At 41.8% G+C, this 21,616-nt stretch overlaps 1 protein-coding gene across 1 annotated transcript in view; it reads right to left on the bottom strand.

Annotated features, from left to right (window-relative positions):
* Positions 1–21,616, bottom strand: part of LOC117828310 (retinoic acid receptor beta-like) — a 256,995-nt gene that overhangs the window by 66,238 nt on the left and 169,141 nt on the right. Inside the window, exon 5 of the mRNA XM_034705349.1 lies at positions 15,206–15,354. Coding sequence (XP_034561240.1) covers positions 15,206–15,354 — 149 coding nt within the window. The remainder of the gene's footprint in view (positions 1–15,205; positions 15,355–21,616) is intronic.

Raw genomic sequence — 21,616 nt, 5'->3', positions numbered from 1 at the left:
AGAGAGAGGGAGGGAGAGAGAGAGAGAGAGCAGCGGATTAGCTTTCGCTCTTAATCGTGTCGACATCTTATCACTGCCGTGGAAAGTGGAGAGGACACTGGAGACCCTGGGGGGTTCCAGAAAAACGAGGAGGAGAGGTACAGAGGAGAGTAGAGAGAGGAGGAGGAGGGGTGATATTTATCCAGTTTATCCAGTCCAGGCTATTACTTACACCTGCAGTTCACTGGAGAGACACAGCAGAGTTCAGGACGGGGACTCTGCTGGCAGAGCGAGACGAGATCGAGTAGGATGACAACACATGAAGCAAACGTAGTCGTCCCATTTTAGGAAATGAAACAGGAAAACGTCACTGATAGCTGCCCCTTAAAAAAAAACTTAAACTCCCATTTAACATATTTTCTTTTAGTTACAAAAAAATCTAAACCAAGGTGAAGTTTTCGTGACTAAGATGATATTGGCTGATTCATTGATAGTGGTTATCTTCTGTTTTTTGGTCACAGATATATTTTTATATGCATATGTGTTTTCCTGTATGCTTTGATAGAAAACAATGCTTCAGGTGTTTGAATGCCGAAATTTGCCATCAAATCAATAATGCACATTGCTAGAGCTCGTTAATAAGGATGTGATTAAGGTCTGAAATTAATGTGTTACTTGTTTAAATTGCATGCTTTTTTGTCCCTTTCCACTCATAGTTAAGCTGCTGCAGCGTCTTCCTGCTACCACTGTGGAGGAAAATAACGACACCAGAAGGCTCAGTTGATGAGTCAGAAAGTGGGGAACACTTTGTGTCGAATTAAAATATCAAAGATAGGTTTGTGTGATTTAAGTTGACTAAAGAATCAAACGTTGTCCCCCCTTGCCAGTCAACACCAGAATTACTAGACGCTTAAACAAATAATGCATTATCGTCGGCCCAAAATGTCGGTAACATGTAGTGATGCAACCCACCACTAGCTAGAGCTGTTGCTCACCTGGATGTAAACAAGCACAGGTGTTTAAAGTGTCATTCTGTAGTGCAGCGTGGTTTGTCAGTATCTTGATCTAGTTGTCACCTTAGAATTGTGGGTGGGTTTTGGGGTCAGGGCTGGGTTGGGATTAGGATGGACAGCACTTTGTGTTACAATATCATTGTATGAAAAGCGCTTTACAAATAAAGTCTGATTGATTGATTGATAGTATATGGAGATAAAGTTGTAGGCTGTGTCTGGTTAAACTGACTTATAACCACTCAACCAGAGCAAGAAGTAACCAGCATAGACGTGCAGACTTTAACCTGCAAGGAGGACTGGTGGTGCTAGCTCTGCTAGTGTTAGCCACTTTCTGCAAACCAACTTGACATTGTTTATCTGCAGACTCTGTGACCCTGTTTAGCTGTGTTTAATAAATTGTGCTTAATTTTGACTGTTTTGTGAGAATCAACTTACATTCAGACGAGTCAGTAAGTTGAATTTTTATTCTGTTTGATTGATTAGAAAATATCAATTGTACTTTAATTTTTCATTTCTATTACAGCTGTTCAAGACAGTGAAGAGCAGAGTGCAGGTACTACACTTAGGTGTCAAAGGTCAATTCAGTCATCATTGTTTTGGGACACAAACATTGACCCATACAGTTAGTGAGATGTAGCCTGTAACCCAGTTAAACCTCCTTAAAGCCAGCTTTGTCAGTTTTATCATTTGTTTCTGCAAATGGATTTCTAGAACAAAGGAAGGGTTTCCACCAGAGTGTCTCATTGTGCTGCAAAGACACAGAGATGAATGTGCACAAAGAAACAGATAGATGTTATAAATCAGCTCATCTCAGGAACATTGTTTTGTTTTCAGTTCACAGAAGCTGAACACTTCGCTTCTATTCAGGAGCTGCATTCTTAGTTTTATGTACAAAAAAAAACTTGGTTGTCTATAAAAACCTTTCTCTGGTGGGTGAAATATGAACTGCAATGGTTATGGAGGCTTTCTCAGTCCATAAAAGTCAACATTTTGACATTTTTATGAGGCACTGGACACAAAAACCATTCTCCGGTGAGTACATAAAGGAGCGAGTTGTGCCATGTGGGTTTTGTCAAAGCTAAAAGTTGACATTTTGGAGACAGTAAGCGGGGACACAGTGGCGATGTTGTTGTTGGACCTGCTATATCAACTGAAGAACAGAACAACAGGACAGAAAGGAACCTGGACTGCACAAAGACCTGCATTGTTACTGTTGCAAACGTGAAACCTGGACAGATAAGGCAAAACAGAGCGGCAGTCAACAGCTACAACACGGAAAACAAGAGACAGCTCTCTCAGACCCCCTCTCCTCTCTCCTCTGTTCCTCCTGCGCTCTGCACCCCCACCCCAGTAACCCAATCAGTGCTTATCTGTCTATCCGAGCACCTGAAGTGCACAGATGGAGCAGCAGATACAGAACAGACTGAAAGGGGAAAGGAGAAAGGAGAGGGTGAAAAAAGAGGAGGAAGAAAAAGGAGATAGCGAGTGAGAGTCCTGAACAGAGGAGCTGTGTGACTCACCGGCCCGCTCTGAATAGCTGCAGAGACAGAGAGCCGAGGCTGAACGAGAGGCAGAGAAAGACAACAGAGGAGGTTTCAGATCACCGGGTCCTCCACAGACGCCCCACTGTGGCCCTATTCTTCAGGTCGCCGCTCTCCATTCAGCGCTCATCTTTCGGCCCCCGGACCTGGTGGGGGCCCCTGGAGTGATCAGAAGCCATCTTTAAGCCCTCTCGCTCTCCGTTGGGAGGCCCCCTTTCTGCTCACTTACACACTGACACACAGCACACAGAGTCAGACCTGCTGCTGACCTGTCACAGTCACACCGCTTTGTTTCCACCGCAAGGACATTTACTTAAGTATTCGGGTTGAAGGTTTGAAAGCCTCTGATAAATAACACCTACATTTAGTTTTGTTTTCATCAAACACAGACTGACGGCCTGATTCACAAAGACTGCTGCTTTCATGCTCATGAAACCTGTGCAAACAAAACATAAAGATGTCGTCTCATTTGCAAAGAATGCATGCAATACCTTAAATACACCACAAACTGCACTGCTGAACGAATTACACCTTTGTTAGCCAGTGCTGTTAGCATATATTTGAAAGAGCCATGATGCATCAATTTGAGGCGAAGGTGGCCTCTATCTGTGTAAGTGAACCTCATTGCACAACACTTTTCATTCACAAACACCAGGACTGAAAGACGAACACAGGTGGAGTGAAAATCTTAAGTTGGTGGTAACTGTGCTGATTCAGCGTTTCCAGTACTCAGCGTCTGCTGATTTTTGTCTCAACACTCTCAGCTGAAAAGCAGTTCAACTTCCTGAACATCATCAATTTCACTTCTTGATCACTGACCAATCATTTTCAAGATGGGGCGGGACTTCTGATATCACCTTTGTAACAACAATGGCAGAGGTCCATACGGAAGAGAAAGTTATCACACCTGTTTTTTCGTGGTACTGGGCGCCTTTGGCTTGGCGGTCTAAGTGTGCGCCCATATACAGAGGCTGTAGTCCTTGTCGCAGTGGTTGCAGGTTCGACTCCCAGCCCGACCATTTGCTGCATGTCCTCCCCAAATCTCTCGTCCCACATTTTCTGTCTCTCTTTGGCCGTCCTATCCAATAAATATAAAAAACTAAACTACAAAAACAGAACTAATGGTCACTACTTAGGGAAGCAGAAGTGCCGTGGGGCAACTTTCATAACTTAGGAACAGGAAACGTTGGTGAGAAGCGCTCTGAAATTAAGGTAGAATGCACTCCCAGCACAAAAAAAGGCCTCAATGGACACGGACCCTTAATTGTCAGGCAGTGGCTCGACCGTGATAATACGGTCACACTTTTCCACTGATTTGTAGATGGTAAGGAGCCATAACACACAACCATTACACTTTGAGGAGGAAGCTTTGTTCAGTGATTCAAAAGGCTTGTTTCAAACTAACTTCAGATTCATGTAGAAACAGGCAAAGAGGTGAAGTTGAAGTCAATAACCAGAGCTGCCTGGCAAACAGCTACAACATGCGATTCCATGCTCTTATTATGCACAACTCCTAACCTTAATTTATTGAAAAAGATAACTTATTCAAAAAGTCATTGTCAGTGCAGTTTGTAAGATTAGACAATGACTGACTGCTCACGATATATATTGAGAGTTACGGGGCATTGTGTTTAGAGCAGCCCAAGTCAGATTTACGGTATTCATCACGGCTTTCGGCTGCTAAACTTAACATCTGTCTATAATTCTACAGAGTATTTATTAGGTTAGGAAATGTCAGTAATTAAGGGCTGTTAACTGAAGCACAGGAGGATCTACTGAACAAGAAGGTGCAGCTTAAACAAACAGATTGTGAACTAGTTCATTTTTTGGACATGAACATAGTTTAAAATCTAAAATGATAAACTTTGAATGTGAGCCAGTTCACTTTAGTCTGTGTGAACTGAACTTTGAGCTTTCTCACTTTTAGTTTGAACGTGCACAACACTGGTTGGACTGGACAAACACAGGGAACACATGGCTTCTTCTTCTTCTTCGTTATAACAAAGAAGTCACCATGGTGTCACAAGGTTCAGGCAACAAAGTTCCTTGTCTAAGGTAAGAGAAAGGCATGGATGGGCTCTCTGATGGAAAAGGGAAGGTTTCTTTTCAAATATCAGAAAAAATCAAAGTCACACTCTGTTGATTATTTTAGGTAAGGCATGAACACGCACCTTTAGGCTGACTTAGTTTGTGCCTCTTAAAAATCAACTTCAACAAATCTGAATGAAACCTTCAAAACTTTTCATTCTCGATTTTTGTTCTTACATTACGTTCCCTGTAAAATAATGTGCACTAAATATAGCCATCTGTATTTAATAAAAACTAAATACCTCACAAATAAAGCAGAGAACATAAGTATGTGTTTTAGCAGCTAAGTGTTAATTCTCCTGACAAATAAAAGAAAGCATCGACTCCTCAATCAGCCTCCACAGCAGGATGTGAAAGAGCACCTCACATACCTTTACTTTACTTCACACACACTCAACAACCTCAGTTCAAAGTAAAGACTCTCAAGGAAATACAAACTACAAATCAAATCTCCTTCTGCGAGTTGGTGTCAGCAGCTGAGCAGCAGGTCGCTCTGCAGGGAGGAGAGAGACGTCATGGCACAACAATCACATCTTTTCCTGTCACACCTCTGCAGCATGACCCTCTCTGTTTGATTTTCTCTCTCTATTAGCGCTGCGGCTTCTTTCACGTTGCACAATGTTGACAAATCACATTATGGAGTGTGCGCTAGCTCTTTGGGGAGCTGTATAGATTATGGTGACAGGCTGAATGCAGACGGAGAATCTATTTTCACTGTTTCTGCAGAAAGGGACGACTCGACATCTCTGCTGTCCTGCAGCAGCAGCTGGATGTAAATAAAGATAAAGTAGAAGGAGGCGTATGACATGCCATGTGTGTAAACAGGGGAACAGTAATGATAATTATTGCTAATAACAAAAAGTATGAAGTTTTTTTTTTATGGAAATGACAGATGAATGTGCATTTTACAACTACCCAGGGACATATAAATAAACTCACAACAAATGTTTGTGCAGATCTCAAAATCAGAGTTATTATTCAAAGGAAGAGAAATTTGAATATTCATTCTTGTTACCAGATTTATAAACTTTTGCATAATGCATTGTTTCACCGCAGAGATTTTATTCTTAGTCATGTGTTTGTGTGAGTCAGCAGGATATCTCGAAAACCGGTGAGCAGCTTCCCCCCTGACAGCTGACAGGAGGGGGTCCATGCTGTGAGCAGAACTTTTTATAGGCCTGAATCAGCACCACAATAACACCACACAACAAGTCTTTCATTCCTGATACAAAAAGAGAAGAATTTTCATTATCACGCTATTTTTGAGTTCAAAATTTGGTAGTTTTGCAAACACAACACAGCTGCAGCCTGTGCACACTTCTACAGACATTGTTTGTCCTCAGTTGTTGAGATTAACTTCAAGATGATCCACATTCTTCACTTTAGTGCAGGCATCTGGCAGCTCTACTGAAATCATCCTATATGCTGTTTGAGCCTCCAGATCAATTAACAGAGCTTGTTTTAACCACTTTTTTCTCATAAAACCACAACTTAATTATCCTCAGATAATGACTTTATTCTGACAAATATTCAAATTTCATATCCTAAATTATTTTGTTTATTTATATACATTCACAAATAAACTTAGAGACGTACGATGTTCGTCTCTTAAAACTTTATCTCAGTCAGATCACTCTCCTTATTTTAGGCGTAATGTTCATTAACGCAGCTGAACATATTTGTGTTTAGCGTCTGGGCCCTGAACCTCACCCCTCCTTGCAGATTATATGCAGAAATTGGGGAATGATGAGATAAAGACTACCCCCCCCCCCCCCCCATAATCAGAGCCTGCAGGTGGATGCTGGGGAGGAGATGGGGTTTAAGGTTTGCATGCAGCACTGGAGCAGGACAACAGTATCATTGGCAATGCAGAGGCAGAGACAGGAAGTGTTGCAGCTTAAATAGACCTCCAATTTGTAAGGTTGAGTTAGTCAGCTGATAGAGAGGATGACCAGTCAGTCTGAATCAGTGCAGCTCGAAGTGCCGCCTGAACTGCGCTCCATTCTCGTTAACTTCCGACTTTATTCTCAAAATTGTACTTTTTTTCCTTTTGTTCCTGTGGCCTTAATCCTCCAACGTACAAACGTTAATTGACACAGATGTGACTTATTTAATGCAAATGCATCATAAGATTAAAAACATTTTTGTGTAACTTTTGAATCCCCAAATAATGTTCACCCCTGCCAAACATTCATTCCCTTTATTTTTCATCTTGAAGCTAAATTTCCTCAAATTTGACATGTTGTAATTTTCCTTTTTCTCCTCTCTTTTGGTGGTGGTTCATGAATGCATACGCGAGGAGCTGTTGTAAATGCTGCACATCCATTAAAAAATAAATACAAAGACATCTAGAAAGTGGAGACTTGAATATGAGTTTAGACATGTCTCAGGTATGTCATATCTAAAGTTAAAGACCTCTCATGAGTAAGGGTAAGACTTTGAATCACCTTACATTTTCAAAATCCACTTTAAGACCTTTTAAGACTTTTCAAGGAACCCTGCTCCAGGTTTAATAATACAGGAAGTACTCATTAAAGTGAAGACACAAGACCGACACCAACTCTTTCATCTCACTATCAGAGAGAGAGAAAATGTTTCCCCATTATTTCGAGCTTTTCCTTTAATGTACACGTCTAAACATATTGTTTCATGGAGGTCTGAAATGATCTTCTAAAAGTTCCCTGTAGTAGATTTATAGTTATTTTCTATACGGACGGTGAAGCATGCCCTCTTTTTGTACATGTTCATTACTTTTATGTCGGGCCTCCAGTGTCAGGGATCCTGTCCTGGAACAAATGAAGAAGAAATGGTTTGTTAAGAAATCAGATTTGAAGGTGAGTGTATTCATGCGTCCCCTCTCTGTGGGTTTAAAGTGGGAAACAGCGAGCAGAGGGGGCCGAGGGTTCAGATAGAGGAGTGTTTCTTTTCCAGTGTGAGCATTCTGAATTGTGTTTTATTCAAAGAGGTTATGGTCTCCCGCTTGTCAAACCAGTTCCATCAAACTAATCCCGCTGTGTCAACGCCTCAGGACCCAACAAGTGAAAGAGAGAGGGGGAGGAGTGTTCATGGCTCAAAGTTTTGTCTTCATCCCTAAAGGGCTGTCAGCGCTGACGACACGCGTTCACATTCAAGCCGTCTCTCTTTTATGGGCATTTCAGGGCTTATGCAAAACAATGTTAAGATGTCAACTGCTCTGCATGCTTCCTCTGCCCGAACCCACTGATATCCAGTGAAACAGAAAGTTCAGGTTTTATGTGGTTTTTAGATTTCTGCCTCTTCTGCAGCACAATGGAGGGGAAAGTAACACTTTTAATGTAGCTCAAAGAACTAAAAATGATATTTAGGCACTTCTCAGACATTAACTTCAACATCTTTCTGGACACTTCATTGTTATTTGACATTCAGACACTGGCTTCCAAGGTAATTTGCTATGGCTTGACAACAATAAGACAAAACCAGGACAGATGGAGAAAGTATTTTTCTTATTATCTCTTCACTTATCAGGCATTTCTGCTGCAAATTCATATCATCCAATGTTCACAAACACAGATGTGAGTAGTGGGACTAATTATTCTGTGCCATGAGGTTTTGTTTTAAGTGTTGTACTTTAAAATTTCATTATGTATCTTGTTGGCTCAGAAAGGAAAGCATAGAGACAATGCATGTTCTATTTATTTTATCTTCTAACTAAAAACAGTCTTTGCAACTCTTTAAAATGTGTTACTGACTGTGCTTTGAGTTCATTCACACACTTGTGTTTTTACTGTCGTAATTTTTGTTTATTCCTGTTAGGACATTTGGTGCAGTAGGACAGGAACACAACTTCACTCCCTGTATTCAGACATCTCAGGTTTTCAGACTCTTGTAATCTGCAGACTCCTTCCTGTGAGCTCTGCAAGTGCTGAGGGCTAACGGCTGAATTCCACCAGATCCGTGTCCGGTCTGTGTCCAGTCCATCTCCGATCCGTCACGGCAGCAGTAGGTCCAATAGGTTTCCATTCTAGTCAATGTGTTAACTTCCACTGGATCCACTCTGTTGTGTTCCAGCTGCGTCTCTGATCCGACAGGTCGGACCCCTCCGGATCAGATACACAAGGTTTCTATTTTTGTCGGATGCCAGAGCTTAACGCATCAATCTCAACAGAGCAGATGGAGCGGGACAGGATGTCAGGCACCAAGACAAAATGAAAACATCTGGTTAATTTTCAGAATAAAACACTTTGTGTTATCACCAGATCGTATTTCACTTAACTACAACAACAAACCGTCATGATGAGCGGAGCCAGGCCTAGAGTCAACAGGTCAGAGGTTTTCAGAGGACCAGAAAGACAACATGGATGAGGAGAGGAGAATCCTTGATTCAGTAATCAAAGCGGGAAAACCTCAGTCACATGACTCCAGCTGTCCAGCGGTCCTGCTCCGTGCTTTGTTCTGAAAATGCGACCGGTGGGTGTTGACGAATGCCAGAGCATGGAGCCGGACCGCAGCAGATCGGAGACAGCCGGACACGGATCTGGTGGTAGTCCTGGGTAAATCAGTCAACAACTCACCCAGTCCACAAGAGGACTCCAGATGACTTTCTCCAAGCTTCAATAAAAAAGAAGTTCAACTATGGACTGTAAAGGCAAGCAAATTGCATTTGAACTGTGTTGCATGAGGTCTGGTTACAGTGACATCAGTGATGTTGTATGAGGTCAGGACTCTGGCTTGAGGCTGACTTGAGCCCTGATGTCTCTGACTTGAGCACCGTTAGCATTAAGACTCATATGATGGAAAGGAGGACTCGAATGTATTCAATGACAGGGTGTTTTATTGTGTTGTCTATTCTTTTTAATTGAGGGCTTTCATTTTTCATTCAGTTCAGAGTTTGGTCTGACGTGTGGTCACCTACGTGTGCGTTCATGGGCCGTCTTGTTCAGCAACTGATCCTGCAGGGTGCCTAAAGAGGTGCCACAAAAGGAGGAGAAGCTGCAGGTTTTTACACCACTGGATTGGCTTCAATTCTCAACTCTGCAGGTTTCTGCTTGGCCAAAGAAAACAAGTACTGAGATTCAACCAACAGGTGTAATCTGACTTTGGGTCTTCTAATGGTCTCTGCATGTATCAAACCAACTCCTGGCAAAGAAGAAGTCTGTGTCTGACTTTATATTCTGTGGACGAGGATACGATCCCTGGAAACAGATATTCCTGATGAATAAGATTTCTGCAGCAGCTGCTTGAAGTTTCCTCTTTTGTGAGAACTTTGGATTAGAGGGGAAACTTGAACCAGAGCAAATGATGCCAAAGTACAAGCATCAAACGGCGGCCAGATCTCAGAGAGCCAGCAGCTCCTCATTGTTGGAAAGCCAGTCACAAGATGGAGTCTGGACTGATACTCATGTTTGACAATTTCTTTATTTTGTTCGTCGGTAGATTGAAAAAAAGTTTCAGAAACTCTGAGCAGATTCTCTCTGGGGGATTTCAAAGGCTCTGACGGTATCTGGGGCGTTGCATAAAGTTTTATTTTAAGTTTTCAGAAGGACGCGGTGAAAGATGTCGAACGATCAGTGAGTGTAGGGGTGACTGGATGTGAAGGCTGCCCTGACTTTGGAGGATTTCTTGACTTTGGGCCGACACAGATGAAACTGTCATCTTGTTGCATATGCATGTGCTTCTGGAGGCCCATATGCCTGCTCCCTGTTTTAACAATTCAAATCAGCTAGGTCCACACAGAGCCGAGAGAGGCCGGGCAGCACACCAACTCACGTCACGCAAAAACTATACACAGCTCAAAGTGACACTGTCACACACTGTATTAATGCTTTCTCCTGTTGCTTTTGTACTTTGGTGGATTGAAGATACATATTATTAGTTTGAATAAAATACAATTTTCAAGTCCTTTATCAACTAAAATAATCTTAAAAAACAATTGTCACAATATTATCTGTTCCAGCCTCTGAAATGTGAAGTTTTGTTGCTTTCCGTTATCTGTAATGGAATAAAGATAAGTCAGATGTTCAGATAACATGACTTAAAACTGAATAGTTTGTAAATTACATGAGTAAAAAGAAGAAAAAAATAACAGCGAAAGGGTTCAGTGTGACTGTAACGTGCATAAAGTTCTGTAACCAATCCAGCAGATTATTTCTTCTTGAGGAAGAAGCGTGATTATGTGACATATCAAAGTGTCGTCATTAAAGGTACAGTAAGGAGTTTTTCACTTATTATGAAATAGTCTCACTCTCACACTGATTCCTCTCCATCATCTACAAAGTAAAATGAGAGTATCTGCAACAGGATTATGTCTTTAAACAACAGAAATCAGTCTTTTTCATTTTTTCTTGTGATTTTGGTAAACTCATTTTTTAAATGATATTTGTGTAATAAAAAAGAATAACCATTAATGTTGTTTCAAACTGATCTGTCCTGTGTTTTGAAGGTAATGTCACTGTCTTCAGTGGACCTTGTGTCATGTTTTATCTGTGTCTGGTTTCAAAAGAGCATCTCACTCTTGCACAAAAAGCTCTGTCTCTGCAGGACACCTGACCCCATGGGGTTACGTTGCAGTTGTTGCAGTTTGCCTTGTAGCTCTCGGCTGAAGCAATAAACTGGAGCGAATCCAAAACTTTCTGCACCTAAGACATTGAAGTAAAACATCTGGAGCCCAAAATATGTTTAGAAATACTAAGAATTACCTTTTAGATGCATAATAACATCCCAATGTTTCTGTGAGGACTGAATTCAACAAATGTGTGGACACTTATTAGAGCAACAGTTTTATCTATGTAGAGCTGAGCTGGCCTTCTGTGCAGTGTTGGTTTATCACAGTGCTGCATATGTGCATGCATATGAATGTGCAGCAGTTAACTGTAACAAGTGCTTCAAACACCAGCAACACAGCCCGTGAAGCACAAACACACACACACACACACACACACACACACACACACACACACACACACACACACACACACACACACAGCCTCTATGTGTGTGTCTTTGAGTCTATTTGTGGCTCTAATTGGCACATTCACTGGGCAGTAAAAGGCTCTCCTCGCTGGCTAAAAGCCTACAGCTGTACAGCATGCTTGGTTGCATCCATCCAATAGAAGGGGCTTGCCCCTCGCATCACAGACAACAATGCCTTCACCATGGAGACAGGAATACAACACAGGGGGAAAAAAGCTATAATCCGCTGCATAATCCTCTTGAGTCAGGATGTTACAAAAATCAAGGCCATTCTGCCATGAGCTGAACTATTTTTACATCAGCGCTCTGCAGACGGAGCGCGTGGATGGGATGAAACTCGGTTAGATTGTCTGTTTACTCAGAAGCTCTGACAGTGATTTCATTTTATACGCCGTCTCAATCTGTCATTAGGGAAGCACTCAGGGTGCTCAGGCCCACAGACATGTGATCCAGTGATGTGATGATGATTCTTCACTCCTCCGCCAGTGTGAATGAGAATAAACTAAGCTTTGTGTACACTCTACGCTACATTTCCCATGAACAGCACGGATGAATTCCATCTTCTTTCTTCATGGGGGGTTTCCCTTAAAGGAGAATTCTGGTATTTCTAGACGTGGGCCCCACTTTTACATCTTTGACTTATAGGTTCAAACTTTTTGCACTGATAAAAACTGTCATTTTACCCTGCAGAACATCGGAGATGCTTTTCTGCAGCTTATTTTTTCTGTGTTATTGTGGGCAATACAAATACTGTTATAGATTTGAGCCATTTGCAAAAAAAAAGTCACAAATTATCAATAAACTATTTGATCAAAGCAGCAGGAGACCAGAAACTCCAGAGTTCTGCAGGGTGAATTGATTGTTTTTGTCACTGGAGTCTGGTGGCTTTGAACAGTTATGAAAAGGTTGTTTCTTATTTTTTTAAAACAGCATCATACTGGTAAAAATGGAGAAAATAAGATCTTAATAGTGATACTTGTTGTAAAAGCAGTCCATTTGTAACCTGAGCCTGTTGCAAAGCTGCACAGACAGTCTCAGACACAAACACTTTGTCTGCAGTCTATCTTGTGACTGCTTGTCCTTTTTATGTAATAATTCCTTAAAACAAAAAAAAAGGCAGAGGCTAAGAAACACCAGAAGTCCCCTTTAAGTGAAAGTCAGAGCAGAGGTCAGAGGTCACAACAAGCCTTAACCATGAGGCTTATATTGGCACACATAAAGGAGAACTTGGTTTGACCCAGAGCCTGGTGAGTGAGCTGATCACCACCTCCCCCTGGGCCAAAAACTCCAAAGGATTCCTGACATACCAGCGCTTCAATTACAGAGGGGAGGAGAGAGGACACACACCGTAGTCTGGAAACAACTGCACCGCCTGGGAAGAAACAACTCTCACTGTCTGCAGAAATACACGTGCAGAGAACCAGAGAGGATCACTGTGATCTGTTACTGCTCATATACAGCCATGTAGAGCTTCCACCTTTCATTCCTACACATTTAAAGAATGATTCAATCTTTATTTAAAGCTATATGTGGCTCAGGATATATCTGACAAGCCTATTGAATATTTTTTTCTGTATATAACCATGTGCATGGTGGGTGTGTGCGCTGTTGCCTGGCAACAGCTGCGATAAGTGGGAGAAAACAGACAACTGCCGGTCGGGCTAATGTTGGGAGGAATTTCTAAAAGCAGATCATCTGAGAGCGTCAGACTGAGAGTCCTGTCTTAAAGGAACAATTCACCTAAATTATTTAAAGCAAGTAAAATAATCAAATGAGCATTGCTAAATTGTAAGCTGGGTGATGTGACTCTTCAATACTGCAACAAGCTCTTTGTCTGGACATGTAGATGATGTCGTTTTGATTTAGGCGTTCATATAAAACATATATAAACATGTAAAAGTTGGTTGTGTAGATCATTTGAAGATTTCATATCAGTACATTTCATAGTAATACAATAACTGTGATCCAAATAGACGTTCAAAAGTCAACCTGTCAGATTGATCGACAAAATTTGCCATAACAAACCAAACTCAGAGACCACTTTGGACTTGGCATTTTACAGTACACAAGACCAAAATATTACTGGTCCTGGATCCTTTCTGGATCTTCTTCAGCTCTGATGAGTTTAAACTTTAATCACAATTTTCAATGCTTATTAGTAAGACCCTCAAAGTTGTTTATAACTACTGTGGAGCTCTAAAACTAGATCTCCATAGAGACAGTGGTGTGTATCACATCATATTGTACGGTAACAAATAAATGGTATGATAGATAATGATAAGATATGGTCATATCTAATGAAATGGTTCGGTATGGTTTGCAAGTATTGCACTAAATGGTATGATATGCATTGTATGGCATGGCATTGCATACATGGCATGACATGGCATTGCATACATGGCATGACATGGCGTGGCGTAGTAAGGTATGCCATGGCGTGACCTGATATGGTGTAGCCTGGCATGAGTAAAGGAGCATATGGAATGGCATGATATTGCGTAGTGAGGCCTGGGGTGACATGCTGTGGCATGGCATGGGATGGTATGATATGGTATGGTATGGTATGATATGGTATGGTATGGTATGGTATAGTATGGTATGGTGTGGTGTGGTGTGGTAGGGCGTGGCATGTGATGGCATGGCTTGGCATTGGAGGCAAGCAGTGGCGTGGCGTGGCGTGGCGTGGCGTGGCGTGGCGTGGCGGGCATTGGATGGTATTGGACAGGTATTGGACAGGATGGGATTGACTTGCATTGTATTATATGGTTTGGTTTCGGTAACCACTGTGGTGCAGTGGTTAGCGCTGTTGCCTCACAGCAATAAGGTTCCTGGTTTGGCAGGAGCCTTTCTGTGTGGAGTTTGCATGTTCTTGCTGTGTATGTGGGATACTCTGGCTTCCTCCTGGAGACATGCCTGTCAGGATCATTTGCCACTCTAAATTCTCCATGTACATGAATGGTTGTTTTTCTTAACTCGTTAATCCTGTTAGCTGGTGACCTGATCAGGGTGTACCCAGTCTAGGCTCCAGCACCCCCGCAACTTGAGACGGGAACAGGAGTTTAACTCCATCAGCTGATTTTGATGCTGCATTAAGCTTAAGACAGAAAACTCAATTTACTTTTTTTCTAAGGTCAAAATTTAACTTAAGCACTTCTTTAATTTTACTATGTCCCTCTGATTTTAATCTCATGTCATGTATTGGGCAGCAGCCGGTACTCTGCTGTCATACATTTGCTTTCTGCTAACCTGCGTGTCTTTGAACAGAGTGAGGAAACTGCAGCACCTCAGAAAAAAACACAAAGGAAGGAAGCAGGAAAAACTATGAAGCCATATACAAAAGGCCACATAAGGAAATGCACCTTTTGGAGCTGTAAACATTTGCCTATACTTGTGTAATATGTTTGGTTGTCTATATCTAGGAAGACATGTATCATATTTTTACATCTGACTGAGAGGAATCTTGATGATCAGATCTGTTTCAGGTCAAAAGTTCAGGCAGAAATCCACAATTTGGTTTAAATAAAGATTAAAGAAAGCCTGAGGAAATCAAAGCCTCAGTTAAAGCTTCCTTTGTCTCATCTTCATAGAGAGAAAACCCAGCGTATCATGTAGTCAGAGGAGGTAATGAAGTCCTACCTTGCAGCCTTCACAAGCACTGACACCATAGTGATATCCGGAGGACTTGTCCTGGCAGACGAAGCAGGGTTTGTAGACTCTGGGAGGGGGCGGCGGGGATGGTGGGCTGGGGACGAGCTCCTCAGAACTGGTGCTCTGTGTTTCAATGGCTGCCGGGAATGCAAACAAGAGAAGAAGAATAAAGGAGTTGTTTTCAAATGACTTAATGATTCATTTAGACATCTGGGGCTCAGACAAAGACATTCACATTTAGAAACATAGAAAAGCCATGAATCAGAGCTGATCGTCACAAGATCGTTTTCACAGTTTCTATAACCCCGGATGCTGCTGCACAAATCCCTCTTCTAAGTGTCAAAGGCGATTAACAGCATGCGTTGACGTTTTGTAAATACAGCTAATTCAACTGTTTTTCCTTAAAATGACTGCTATCAGCTTAAAATGTCTCTTTGTCAAATAATCTGGTCCGTTTCCAAACACCTGCTTAAAGCCATGACATAAAAAACTGTTTTGCAGATAAGAAAACATTAGCATGCTAACCCATTGGCTAAGACAGTCATGGCCTATAAGACGACTGAATCTTGTTCCAACAGTACCTTAACATTGCCAGTAAGTGCACGTTAGCATGCTACTGTTAGCGTTTAGCTAAGCTACTGTCAGACGAGTGTTATGTATTGTTTATCTAAATTGAATCTCTGTTTGCCTCTGCAAAGGTGGACAGTACTCTTGAACACATGACATTTAAATTCACAAAGTTATATTGTTAGATTAATTCAATGCAACAACAACAGTCTGAACTTAAAACAACAGGGAAAATACAAATATAAGAAGGCTGCTGGATTGATTTCTGTCTACATCAAAGGGATAGTTCAGTTTTTAAGAAGTGTGGTTGTACGAGGTATAACCAGTGCATTACAGACAGGGGATCTTGATTAGGTCTGCCCCTTTGTTGAGAAACCTGCTGGAGAACCAGAACGGAAGCTAAGCTATCAACGGCTGCAGACAGCACCAACTTTACCATATAATTTTGCTACTGTTAGAAACTCTGACGTAAACCCTACTGTCATATTAAGTGTCTCTATTTAGACATTTTTTGGTGCTTTACTTATATGTCAGAGAGCCTTAATGTTTGTGCTCTGTTTGTGAATGCACCACATTCATGTTCCTCCGCCTGCAGCTCACTGACCAGAGTAGCTATACAGCGTAGTTCTTATGAACATTTTTCTGGTATGGTTAACAACATTTCTCTCAACTTTTCTTTTAGATATTTAGGTCTTTAGTTTGCTGAAAATTCAGACTGGATAATAAACAAAAGGATGAAGTATTTAACAGGCCACAAATAATGTAAAGAAAATGTTTCATATTTTAATGTTTTAACAGAGGACTGCTCCAATCCTCCGGCAGTGCTGCACTTTAAAATCACAGCCGGTGGGTGTTGATGTACAAAGCCAAACTGCAGCAGAGCTGAGATGGACTGGTAGAAGTCTGGTAGAAGAGTTCAGAGATCAATATTTGGTGGAATAACCATGATTTGTAGTTACAGCTATCATGCATCTTGGTATGTTCTCCACCAGTTTCAGATTCCTGTTGGGTGACGTTATGCCACTCAACGCAGATTCAAGCAGCTTGGCTTTGTTTGATGGTTTGTCAGGTGATCCCTGAATCAGTACTACATTGAGCAGAGTGAGGTGTGCCTCTGTTGAAATTCAACAGGCACTGGAATAGAATTTATTCCAAGCATGTAGAGATGCTGACTTAAGGAAAACTGTTCAATGGTCTCTCATTTTTTTCCAGCGCTTGCATACATGTGTATTTCACACGTCTTTGATGGTGTAAACAAAAGAAAGCTGATCTAACTTTCTGAACGTCTTTCCTTTTCCTGAAACATGGTTCATACTTTGCTGCAAGACGACGCAGCGTACCAGCAGCTCTTATCTATGGAGGCTTGTAATCATTGCACACTCATCATCTTGAAGTGAAAATGTACCCAACTTTGAATCAACGCAGAGATCAAACTGGTACCCTGACGATGCACGCATCTATCTGCACAGAAAATGGAGAAGAGTCTCTGCAGCATCTCGTCTGATTAGATTACGCTCTTCCGTACTTGGTCACAGTAAACTCAATTACTGATGGTAAGGGACGAGCTCTTATAATTACTGGACCCACGTCCCTCGGTGGAATTCCCTGGCGCTTCAATCTAATCTTCCTCAACATTCACCCTGTGTGACTTTTTGAGCATGTCGAATTTGCAGCTTTGCATTTGTCAACTTCAGCGGCTCGAGGGAAGACTTAACCTGTCTGCGGCACATGCAGGCCTGAGTGTGAGGCTAAATGTTACCTCTGTAATAAGGGATGAGAAAGTGAGCTGACCACAAAGGTTAATTAGAAAGAGATGATTTATAAATCTATTGATTCCGCTCTTATCTGACTTTGAGAAGTCTCTGTGACTTGTGATGAAATGGCAACAGCATCGGCTGCTTAAAAAGTTCTGCAGAATCTTTAAGTAGACTTGCATAAAGCTGACATAATGGTGCTGCGTTTGGATTTAGAAAAGTTTTCTGGTCTGAATTTCAAGTGGTATTCATCTGAGAGTAAACAACTTCAGTAGAGGGAGTCAGCCGAGATATTTTCCTCCGTTCTGCAGTGCGACCTGGTTTTGTTGATGACGACAGACAGACAGACAGACGTTTGTTCTCATTGAAGTCGGGTCATCTCATTGCCTCAAATGCTCCAAATGGTTTCCCTCTGTCGCTGGCAGAGACCAGACAGAGCAGCTTGCACATAAAGCAGATGTATGGTGAGAGACAGTACTGGAGGGGAGCCAGAGTTCTGACACACCAAGCTGTCTGATAGAGGAGGAAGGGGAAAAGTGCACAGTTTTACATTTTGTGTTTCCATGAGCAAATATAACACGCATAACATTTGGTTTTATTTGGGCTGGAGTGTTGGAAATGATACCAAACTGACCAAATGACTGTCTCTCCTCATTTTAAAATAAAATCCAGATATAAATTTAAAGACTTAATCTATTTTTAAACTGGGGCCCAATTTTTGATGACTAATAAGAACAAAGGATTAGAAATTACCCTGATATTTTGCTTCAGCCAGCAGCCATGAATGCACACAAAGTAAAACCGTTACTGTAGTTCGGTTACATTGCCTGTGATGTGGTACTGTTGATAAAGTAGTAATTACATTCCCATTGCTGTGTTACTTTAAGTTTTTCAACTCAAGAGGACAGAGTACAAATCAATTGCGCTCTTCATGCATGCTTCCACGTCACTCTCAGACTTTACTCACGTGATGTGTCTGTGACTTTAGATCAAGTTCACAGTACTAGCTGCAGCTCTGTAGCCAAACCCCTCATGTACCAAAGCCCCTGGCGTGCCGGATGCTAGTTTGAGTTCATGGAAAGGAGGAGAGCAAAAAAGGCAGAGCAGCTCAACTGAAGGCGTCTTTTGAGGTTTGGAGTTTTGCACATTACTTTGAATTTGTTGCGCGGCAGGACACGAAAGTCAGGGTGGAGTGTAAACTGAGCCCTGGCCAGGAACAACTTCCCACTGCTGCTAGAGGTGCAGAGGTAACATGCTAACATAAAAGCTAGTGGCCACGGACCCAGTGACCCTGAGTGATGCTCAAGATGTCGACACCAGCAAAGCAGCCTAGGCTTGATTTCTAACAACAACAGGTATGGACAGAAGCAGAAGGAAACAGACTTAGCAGCAGCACATGAAATGTTGCCTGTGTCCTCCTCATAATGGGGATTTGTGCTGATGATTGAATATGTAAGATTTATATCATTCATTGGCAATTAAGTGACAGTGCATCTCATCGCAGTATCACAAAAGTAGTGTAACTAGTTACTTTCAGCAGTGAGTAAATTAGTAAAGTGTATTAAAAGGAATTTGTTAGTTGTACCACATAACGTTTTTTGAGTAACACTGCTGACAGCATTACAGAAACGACCCCCCCTTTGTGTTAAAGGGTTACACCTTTCTTAATGCAGGGTGCTTTCTCACCTGTAGCTCGTTTGCTCTCTTCTGATTTGGATGATAAAACGATCCATGGTTGCATTTTACCCTTGGGTTTTTTTTGTGGTCACACCCCAAAAATGTAGAGCGGGCAAAAGCATGCAGTATTGCAGGGATGTCTGAACATAACTGTGTCACAGCCTCCTGTTCCCACTGTAAGCAAATATCATATGTACAAGTCACACTTTCCATTGTGGGAAGTAAGAGGAGCAGCAAAGAGGTGAAATGTATTCAACAGTTGTCAGCACTTCAAGTTGTTGAGGTGGACAGGCCAAGACACAGCGCTGCAGATGATGACTTTGATGTTGGGAATGTTTGCTTACATACTTCTCTGTCATGTGCACTTGCGTCACTCAAAGTCCCTCTTGTGCTGGGAGAATATCTACTTTGAATCAGGAGCTTAAAAAGTTTCCTTCAAATGGGATTCTGGGAAATGAAATAGTTCATAGTTCCTGAATCATTGGAAAGGGGACGGGTTCCTACAGTTCCTGGACCTATGAAAAAGTTCCTGTGACCTGAAAACGCCTTTTTATGGCGTCAGTTGCTTGTTCATTTAGCAAATCTTAGTTTGTTTCTTTTCTTTGGGTTGCTGCTGCACATCCGCTGATTTTAAAGAACACTATTAAGCCAACACACATATACGAGCACCCCATCCAACAATCGCTCCAACATCAAGCAGGACATCATACCGTGAGTAACCTACTGAATGAACTTCAAATCACAGAGCAAACCTTCGTGTGCATGATGCTTGGTGAAAGAAAAATGTCAGTATTGACAAGTACCTCACACAACCCCACCGTTATAAAACTGAACAATCCTGTTGATTCATAAAAATGTACTCATATTGAATATTTTGCCAGATGTTATCCTCAACGTGATTCACATTTGTCGACTTGGCTCTGTTAGCACTGAATTCATGTGATTCTGATATTTCCTTCCTAGAAGTCTGATCTCAAGAAGAATTATACATTTGGTTCTTTGGATTAACTAAATATTTAACTGGATACTTAGAAGCTGCATTAATCTCTCCATCCCCTCGTCACATCACAGACCATCATGTGTCAAACATGTAGTTTGTGAAATAAGTGTTCAGTGGCGGTGTTAAAGAGGACGTATGACTACTGGAGCACAGACACAATGTATATTATCCTTCTGGAGGTGGTGCGGCACACTTGAACATACATCTACAGGAAAAATACTTTTTCTGCTGATATTCTGTTGGAGCATTTGTGACGGCTGGGTGGTCCCACACTGAGGAGACGCAGTGCCAACATTCAGCCTATTTGAAACTCATGGCTGCATCTGAGAGCCAGTGTGACCACCTGCAGACAGATGGGACGCATAAACCTAGATTCATTACACCCCTTAGAGTGTGTGTGTGTGTGTGGGAGGAGGAGGGAGGGGGTGGTCAATGAGTACCTGTGTGGTGCTGTATGGGCCCTATCAGGTGCAGGGGAGCCTTTTTCCATTTTCTGCGTGATTAAACTTTGAGTCGACTTCCCCGCATGTTAACATACACAGAAAGCTCCATTAGAGGAATAAAGAGCGGTGACAGACAAGCGCGCACGGCCAGTCTGGCCTGAAGAGCAGGCAGGGAGAAATCTGTGGCTGAACCCTTAGCCTCTGGCTGAACCTGCCGCCAGGGTCAAACAGGAAAGCACACACTCCCCGCTGGAGGCTGCGGGCAGAATGAGGGGAAAGACGAGAGAAAACAGCTCCTCTGATTGGCCCAAACGACAGGACCGAACCACCAGGGGAACAAAGATACACAGACTCAATACTGCTTTCAGATCAGCCGGACAGTGAGAGAGAAAAACACTCAGCTAAAGTGGAAAAGTTTGCTCTTAAATTAGAGTTTGTTTAGGCTGATAACATTAAGACATGATGTGATAATCTCATCATGTCCTGACCTGATAAAAGCACTGCTGGGACTTTATCACATCAAGTCAATCATGGGAGATTACTGCTGAAATTCACCACAGTTTCAATTTTCGATAAATAACACAATGTTCCTCTTGCAAATGAGAAATTCAAAATAGTGCTGGCCGATTAATCAGTTTTTTCATCGTCGCTGCACTTTAAAAATGATAACAGACAAAACACGTCTAAGAAAAAGCAAACAGAAAATCATTTGTGTTCATCCTACCCTGCTACACTTTATGACAGCCGCCCACTGCAAACCTGAAGCTAGTTTCAGCTTTTTACAGGTTCTCCTCCGGTTCTATCTGTTTATCCCACTTTTCTCTTTTATAGCTTCATTCTCATAGTTTTGCTTCTTCATATTCATGTGCACTGTTGCTGCACTGTTGCTACTGTACTCTTTCCTTTTTGTATATTCTTACTCAATCTTAACTTTTTTTTTGCTTCTGCTGAATGTTTG

This window comes from Notolabrus celidotus, chromosome 16, assembly GCF_009762535.1.
Source record: "Notolabrus celidotus isolate fNotCel1 chromosome 16, fNotCel1.pri, whole genome shotgun sequence".
NCBI lineage: Eukaryota > Metazoa > Chordata > Actinopteri > Labriformes > Labridae > Notolabrus > Notolabrus celidotus.
Note: the sequence above shows the minus strand (reverse complement) of the source record. Positions and strands in the feature narration are given on the sequence as shown.